Below are 9084 nucleotides of genomic sequence, written 5' to 3'. Positions count from 1 at the left end.
AATTTCTTTAAAAATAGTTGGAAAACATCATTATTGTACTTTGGTAGTTGAAAACTGTGAGGTTTACAGAAAACAAATAATTTTTAGGATGCAGCTCGCTAACATATTGCTGCAGTGTAACACTTCCTAATTAATCAAGACTAATCATGAGGATACAACAAGGTTTAAATACACTTCTTACACACAAAAGATGTAAACATGAGCATTAAATAACATAAATAACCAACTGTTGAAGTACAAACACAAACAGCCCTTCCTGGGATCAGCTGCTGTGGATGTGTTTTTATAGCTTCTATGAAAGTCATGTTGAAGGAGGCTCTCCTGACTCTCCCTGAATGTATCACATGTTGAACATTTCCCTGTTTATTGCTATATCATCAGTTTTCCCTACTGTCTAGGAATATGCCTGCTTAAAAATGTGAAAGTCCTCCTTGTAGCCACAGCACTAAGGTGGGTGGTTTCATGTACATTTTCTCAGCTAATTCTCATAATAGCCTGTGAAGTAATATTTTTATTCTCTTTGAAATGGAGAAACAAGATGTAGGGCTTCAAGAAATATAACCCAGTAGAAGTCAAGACTCTAACACATATATGTCCGATTTTGTAAATCCAATATATTTACTAATTTTAAATATTTCACCAAGGAATTGGAAGTTGAGACTTTGGAGACAGATTTTGAAAGGGATGAAAAGTGGCTAAAGGAGAAATCAACATAAAAATCCTTTAATTGTTAGCCAGGTGTGGTGGCGCATGCCTTTAATCCCAGCACTTGGGAGGCAGAGGTAGGAGGATTGCCATGAGTTCAAGGCCACCCTAAGATGACAGTTAATTCCAGGTCAGCCTGAACCAGAGTGAGACCCTACCTCGAAAAACCAAAAAAAAAAAAAAAAAAAACCTTTAATTGTTGAAATGCACTACATTTTTTAATACATGGGAGCTCAGAGGTATGCACATTCATGTGCACATGTGTGTGCAAAAACCACATATAAAATTTTCTCCATGAAAATTTTTTTCTTGATGTAGTAATAAAAGAATTATAGTTATCCTACTCATGTCAAAAGAAGATTGCTAAGGGCTGGGGAGATTCCACAATGGTTAAAGGTACTTGTTGCCATCCCAAATTCAATCCCTAAGACACCCATGAGTAGCCAGGTAGGCATTCATTTGCAGTGGCAGAATACCCTGGCATGCTCATACACATATGCACACACACACATAATGGATGCTTTTTAAAAGAATATTGCTAGTTCAATACATTTATTATACTATAATTATATAAAATTTGAATAAAAAAACAAGTATAAAATGACCTAATGGCCATGACTTTTAATTACTTGATCTCAACCATGGTATTTATTGATTTATATCTCTATTACCTAATATGTAACTATTTGAATTCCCTGAAGACACATTTTAAACACTGGTATCCAATAAGTTTGAATTCATGTTACCATTGTTATTATAATTATTAATTGTAATAAAGTTGATATTATCATTTTATTTATTTATGCCATTATTAGCAGTCTCCTAAATTGTAAATTGGATGAAACACAACTAATGATACAGGTTGTGACCAGTGTAAAACGCAATCATGAGTGCAAAACAAAGACTACTGTGCCTTTCACCTAGCAGTTACTCATCGAAAGGCATTTGTAACTAATTATTACAAGGTTAATTGAATTTAGACTTTTAGAATGCTTATTAGAAATTCACATTCCCAACATCAGTTTCCTATTGTTCTTTATGTCAGCTAATATCGACAATCTGCCCATCAGGGTTCCTTCCTCTGGTATCCATCCACTTACTGACACTCAACCTAGTTTATTCAAGTTAAGACTTTTACAAAAGGTCTATCCCAACACTAACTTCCTCAAATGTCAGATCTCCCTGTCGTACCCTCAATAACCTATCCATGTACCCATTTGCTAAAGAATAAAGGGAAGATCTCTTAGCTTTACCTCACTGGATTTCACATACATGTGTAAACTCTTTTTACTCTCTTTCTTCAACACTAACTGACTTTTGTGCCCAATGAACTTCTTCAAATTATATTTTTGGTCATTTCATATGATTAAGTGTGCATACATGACTTCCTGCCTTGTGCATTTACAGTGGGTTCTTATTCTTAACACACAGGGAAGTTATTTGAGAAATCATTAAGAACTAAGAACATTTATTTCCATTTCAAGATAATCTTTAAAAGAATCCAAAACTCAACATAATTGAAATATTTATTTGTTAACATGAACAAGTATAATTATTCAAGGTTGCATTAATATTTTTCAGGTAATATAAATAAGTTCTATATGAAACACATGGAAAATAAGAACAACGTGACAGAGTTTATTCTTCTGGGACTCACAGAGAACCCAAAAATGCAGACAACCATATTTGCTGTATTTTTTATCATCTATGTCATCTCCATGGTAGGAAATGTGCTCATCGTGGTCACCATCATGGCCAGTCCATTACTGGCATCACCGATGTACTTTTTCTTGGCCTATCTCTCCTTTATTGATGCCTGCTATTCCTCTGTCAACACTCCTAAACTAATCATAGACTCACTCCATGAAAAGAAAATCATCCTGTTCAATGGATGTATCACCCAAGTCTTTGGGGAACATTTCTTTGGAGGTGCAGAGGATATCCTGCTGACTGTGATGGCCTATGACCGCTATGTGGCCATCTGCAAGCCCCTGCACTACACAGCCATCATGAATCGCCGAGTGTGTAGTCTGCTAGTGGGAGTGGTATGGGTGGGAGGTTTTCTTCATGCAGCCATACAGGTCTCCTTTATCTTCCAATTACCCTTCTGTGGCCCTAATGTCATAGATCACTTCATGTGTGACCTGAACCCTTTGCTCAATCTGGCCTGCACTGACACTCACACTCTGGGGCTCTTCGTTGCTGCCAACAGTGGCTTCATCTGTCTGCTAAACTTCCTCCTTCTGATGGTCTCCTATGTGGTCATCCTTCGCTCCCTAAGAACCCACAGTTTGGAAGGGAAATGCAAAGCCCTCTCCACCTGTGTCTCCCACATCACTGTGGTTGTCTTGTTCTTTGTGCCCTGCATTTTTGTGTACATGAGACCTTCAGCTACGTTACCCATTGATAAAGCAGTTACTGTGTTCTACACCATGATTACTCCCTTGTTAAATCCTTTAAAATACACCTTGAGAAATGCTCAGATGAAAGATGCCATTAAGAAATTGTGTCATTAAAAAGCAATTTCAGGTGACAAACAAATGTTTCTAAAGCTCAACATATATTAATTCATCTAAGAAAGTAGATATGTCAAAATGACATCATAGATGAAGTTAAAAAATAGGATAAGTAAAAATTAATCATTACAACTCATAACATCTGCACTGAAGGGGAGAGAAGTGAGTGCAAGAAATGGGGAAAAACCTAACCCAACAGTGCCTTACATATTTAGGAAATTCTACCAAACTGAAACTGAGTTTCACTAGTTTTATACAATGTATTAATTCATAAGCTTCTCTTCCTATAAAGAACAAGAAAACATATTAATATTAAGTAGATAGCTCTGCAAAATACCTAAGGGATTAGTACTACTATTGTCCCCATTTTATAAGCAACAACATAAAAAGATTATGAAAACATATATTGATGGGCCATTACCAGAGTATGATCATTTTCCAGATCATGCTTTTTTTTTAAAAGATATATAGCTTAATCTCATTTTAATATAATTAACTGAAATTTCCACCCTACTAGTAGAATGGATAGTCTCATATATTATTCCTTAAATAAAGCAGATATTACCAGACTGCAAACCTTAAATGAGGTCTGGCCTTATGCTTGTATTTATTTGTAAATAAAGATTCTTCTAGAAAGTGGAGAGACTTCTGGTCAAGATGGCATCTGCCTAATCATGCCACACCTCACAGGGAAGGAAAGGCAAGGCATTAAGGGTTCACTGGGTCTTTTAGGGGAGAGCAATCCCTAATAGATCACCAAAGGGAGGGTGCAGAGGGGAAAAAAGGAAATCGGCTCATTCCCTCTTTCTTGGGTACCCATCAGTCCCCCAATCCCCCCAAGCAGCCTTCCTAGCCATAATCCCAGCCTCAGGATACTCTTGCACTTACTGCAGAAAAGGGAACCCAAGGGGACTCACTGTGCAGGGGCAATCGCCTGGCTACCCCTGCCCACACTGGACCTCAGGCCGCTCCTCCCACCAGCCCCCTGAGCTCAGACTCAATCCATCCATCTACCCACACCGCACGTGGAGGGGGGTCATGCATCCCAGCCACTTATGCAAGCTCAGCCCTCCCCACCCATTTGCCCAATTACCATGCTGGCTGCCCACCCACGCACAAGCTCAGTTCCATTTCACCCACCTACTTGCAAGCTCAGGATCGCTCTGCCCATCCTCCCATGTCAGCTCAGGCCCAAAACCCCCTCTGTCCCCTGCACACAAGCTCAAGCTGCGCTGACCAACCACCCATCTGCCCGCCAAGTGTAAGCTCAGGCTGCACCCATCTGCCCACGGCACCACTCCAGCCACCAGGTCATGCACAAACTCAGACCCATTCCACCTGCCCACATGTGAGCTCAGGCCCACTCTGCCAGTCCATTGTGCAAGATCAGGCCAGCTTTGTCAGTCTGCCCAGTTGAGCTCAGTCTCATTCCTACCTGTCTGCCTGCTACCCAGACAAGCTCAGGCTGATCTGCCCACCCGTGTGTGAGCTCAGGACCTCTCTGCCCATATGCTTGCCTATGTGCAAGCTCAGACCTGCTCCTCTAAGAGGCACCACTTCCCCCACCCATTGCCTCCCATCAAGACCACAGTCCTATTCTCCCTGCCCATATACTGTGATGGGCAGACCACAGAGCAAATGAAATAACATGAAAAATCAAATGCAAGTAAATCCAGTAAGATCACCCAGTCTTACAATGAATGTCTCTAATCAAAACATAAAAGAGACATTAGGATGAGAACACCAAAATGAAGCTCTGAGCAATGCAACCCTGACCAAGCTATTTATAGAACTTGCAGAAAAGCAGCAAAGGACTGATAATCATGTGGATGCTGCCATCACTCAACTAGACCTAGTAGATAAGAAAATGGAAGGAGTTCAAAGACAGTTAAGAGATATGAAGGAGAGTGAAAAAAAAAAAGAGGACCTCAAAAATCAGCAGGCGTTGCTAAATGAAAACATAAAGAAATGCAAGGATCATCAGAAAATGATATGAAAAGGCAGCTTAACCGAGGGATGGAAACTATACATAGAAAAGTAGTAGAAAATGTGAACCTAATTGAACAAGCCCAAAGCTCTTTTGAGCTCTCAAAAATAGAGTTAGCCATGTGGAGGATAGAAACTCTGATCGGGAAGAAACAGTTTGAGAATTCAAACTTTTCAATAAATTCAAAAATTTCTGTAACATAACATGAGAGAATTGTGGGTTACCCTTAAACATCCTAACATCCAGATCATGGGAATAACAGAAGAAGAAATTCAGACCAAAGGCATGGAGAACTTCTTTAACAAAATAATTGAAAAAAACTTTCCCACTCTTTCAAAAGAAAGGCCCATCAAGATACAAGAAGCTAACAAAACTCCAAACACATTGGACCAAAGGAGACTCTCCAAGACATAGAATCATTAAGACTCTAAACATTGACACCAAAGAGAAAATCCTAAAAGCAGCTAAGGAAAAGCAGCACACCACTTTTCAAGGTAACCCCATCAGAATTACTTCAGACTTCACAATGGAAACCCTGAAAGCCAGAAGGGCCTGGAATGGAACACTGCAAGGTCTAAGAACCTATGGCTTCCAACCCAAACTACTCTACCCAGCAAAAGTATCCCTCATAATAGATGGTGAAAGAAAAACTTTCCATGACAAAACTCAGCTTTACAATTATATGGGCACAAAACCAAACTTACGGAGAGTTACCCTGGAAATTCTCCACACAGAAGAATCAAATAATCAACCTCAAATGCCTACAAAAAACGCATCACAATAACCAAACTCAGAGAAGGCACAAAACTTCAAAGTCCATGAAAACACCAAACCACATAAACCAACACAATATGGCAGGGATCAAATGAAATCTCACATTCATTCCCCTAAATATTAATGGCCTTAATTCACCCACCAAGAGACACAAGCTAACAGGGTGGATCAAAAAATTGGACCCCTCAATCTGTTGTCTTCAAGAAATGCACCTCAACACTAAAAACAGAAACCTCCTCAGGGTGACAGGTTGGAAAACAATATTCCAAGAAAATGAGAATAAGAAACAAGCAGGTGTAGCTATACTAATATCAGAAAAATAGCCTTCAAAACCAAAGAAAAAAACATATCAAGAAAGACAAAGAAGGCCACTTCTTACTTATCAAGGGAATGATCCATCCAGAGGATATCACAGTCATATATCTTTATGCACCAAACACAGGGGCATATCAGTACATAAAACAAAATCAACTTGAAAATAAAGTAGAAATGACAACCAACACCATCATAGGTGGGGACATCAATACACCATTATCAGTAATAGACAGACCATCCAAACAGAAACTCAACATGGAAGTAAGAAAGCTCAACAAAACCATAGAGCACTTAGACCTAATGTACATCTACAAAACATTCCATCCAAATCCATAGACTACACATTCTTCCCAGCAGTCCTTGGAACATTCTCTAATATAGATCACATACTGGGTCACAAAGCCTGCCTCCATATATTTAGGAAGATTGACATATTCCCTACATGATATCAGATTACAATGCTATATTTCTAGAAATTAGCAACAAAAGACACACCAAGAATCCCATCGGCTCCTGGAAACTGAACAGCACACTTTTAAACAATAAATGGGTAGTGGATGAAATTGCAAACTATCTAGAAATGAATGATGATGAGAACACATCATATCAAAACTTATGGAACAAAATGAAGATGGTCTTCAGGGGACAATTTATAGCACTCAATGCCTTCATAACAAAGACAGAGAGATCCCAAATCAATAACCTAACAATCCACTTAAGGCACTGGAAAAGCAAGAAAAATCCAACACAAAAAGCTCCAGATGGAAAGAAATAATTAAGATCAGAGCAGACATTTATGAATTGGAAACTAAGAAAACAATTAAGAAAATTAATGAATCAAATCTTTGAAAAAATAAACAAGCTGACAAACCCATTGCCAATTTGATCAAGCAAAAAATATCAAAAAGAGATGCTTCAAATTAACAAAATTAGAGGGGCTGGAGAGATGGCTTAGTGGTTAAGTGCCTGCCTGTGAAGCCTAAGGACCCCAGTTCGAGGCTCGGTTCCCCAGGTCCCACGTTAGCCAGATGCACAAGGGGGCACACGCATCTGGAGTTCGTTTGCAGTGGCTGGAAGCCCTGGCATGCCCATTCTCTCTTTCTCCCTCTATCTGTCTTTCTCTCTGTGTCTGTCACTCTCAAATAAATAAATTAATTAATTAACAAAATTAGAAATGAAAAAAGAAAGATCACAACAGACATAAGTGAAATTGGGAGAATCATTAGGACTTATTTCAGAAACCTCTACTCCACAAAACTGGATAAAATGGAGGAAATGGATACATTCCTGGACACATACCATCTACCAAAATTAAACTCAGAGCATATTAATCTCCTAAACAAACCTACCACGCTCATTGAGATTAAAAAGGTAATTTTAAAAAAAACACCCCAAAAGAAGAGTCCAGGTCCAGATGGCTTCTCAGAGGAATTCTATCAAACCTTCCTGGAAGAACTCAAACCAATCTTTGTCAAACTGTGCCACACAATCTGATAACAAGGAGAGCTCCCCAACTCATTCTATGTTGCTAGTATCACCCTAATTCCAAAACCAGGCAGAGATGACACAAGAAAAGAAAACTACAGGCCTATTTCCCTGATGAACTTAGCTGCAAAGATCCTGAACAAAATCCTAACAAACTAAATCCAACAACACATCAAAAGCATTATCCACCTTGATCAAGTGGGATTAATCCCAGGAATGCAGGGGTGGTTCAACATACACAAATTTGTCAATGTAATACACCATATAAACAAGGTTAAACACAAAAACCACACGATCATTTTGATAGATGCAGAAAAGTCCTTCAACAAAATACAACATCACTTCATGATCGAAACATTGGAGAGAATTGTCATGGTTAGTTCATATCTTAACATAATAAAGGCAATATAAAAGCTCCAAAGGCCCAAATAATACTTAATAGAGAGAGACTGGAGGAATTCCCATTGAGATCAGGAACAAGACAGGGTTGTCCATGCTCACCTCTGCTCTTCAATATAACACTAGAATTCCTAGCTCAAGACAGGAGAAAGAAATAAAATGGATACAATTTGGAAAGGAAGAAGTCAAGTTAGCTCTATTTGCAGACAACATGATTCTACACATAAGAGACCCAAGAGACTATATCCCCAAACCCTTGAAAGTGATTAACTCCTTTAGCAAAGTAGCAGGACACAAAATCCATGCACAAAAATCAGTAGCCCTTCTATATGCAAATGACAAAGATACAGAGAAAGAAATAGGGGACATTGTCCCATTTTCAATAGCAACAAAAAAATAAAATAAAATAGCTTGGAATAATATTAACCAAGGAAGAAAAACATAAAAACACTCATAAAAGACATTGAGGAAGACTTGAGAAAATTGAAAGACTTCCCATGCCCCTGGAAAGGCAAAATTAACATTGTGAAAATGGCAATCCTACCAAAGACAATATACAGATTTACTGCAATTCCAATTAAAAGCTCAACATTGTTCATCACACAGGTAGAAAAAATGATCTCAAAATTCATATGGAAAGGCAGAAGGCCTTGGATATCCAAGCATATCCTCAGCAACAGAAATACCTCTGAAGGCATCACCATGCCTGATCTAAAGCTATATTACAAAGCTATAGTAATAAAAACAGCATGATAGTGACATAAAAACAGGAGTAGAGACCAATGGAATAGAATCGAGGACCCGGACTTTGGGTCAAGAAACTACAGCTAATTGATATTTGACAAAGGCCGTAACAATATAGGCTAGAGAAAAGACAGCATCTTGAACAAATGGTGCTGGACA

The 9084-nt window shown here is 38.7% G+C and overlaps 1 protein-coding gene across 1 annotated transcript; it reads left to right on the top strand.

Moving 5' to 3' along the window:
* Positions 1-2315: 2315 nt before the first annotated feature.
* LOC123453260 (olfactory receptor 4C46-like) lies at positions 2316-3221 on the top strand. Its single transcript, XM_045130010.1, has one exon. It carries the CDS (start codon positions 2316-2318, stop codon positions 3219-3221), a length of 906 nt encoding a protein of 301 aa, XP_044985945.1.
* Positions 3222-9084: the final 5863 nt, after the last annotated feature.

This window comes from Jaculus jaculus, chromosome 1, assembly GCF_020740685.1.
Source record: "Jaculus jaculus isolate mJacJac1 chromosome 1, mJacJac1.mat.Y.cur, whole genome shotgun sequence".
NCBI lineage: Eukaryota > Metazoa > Chordata > Mammalia > Rodentia > Dipodidae > Jaculus > Jaculus jaculus.
The sequence above is the reverse complement of the archived record's forward strand: the minus strand, read 5'-3'. Positions and strand labels throughout refer to the sequence as shown.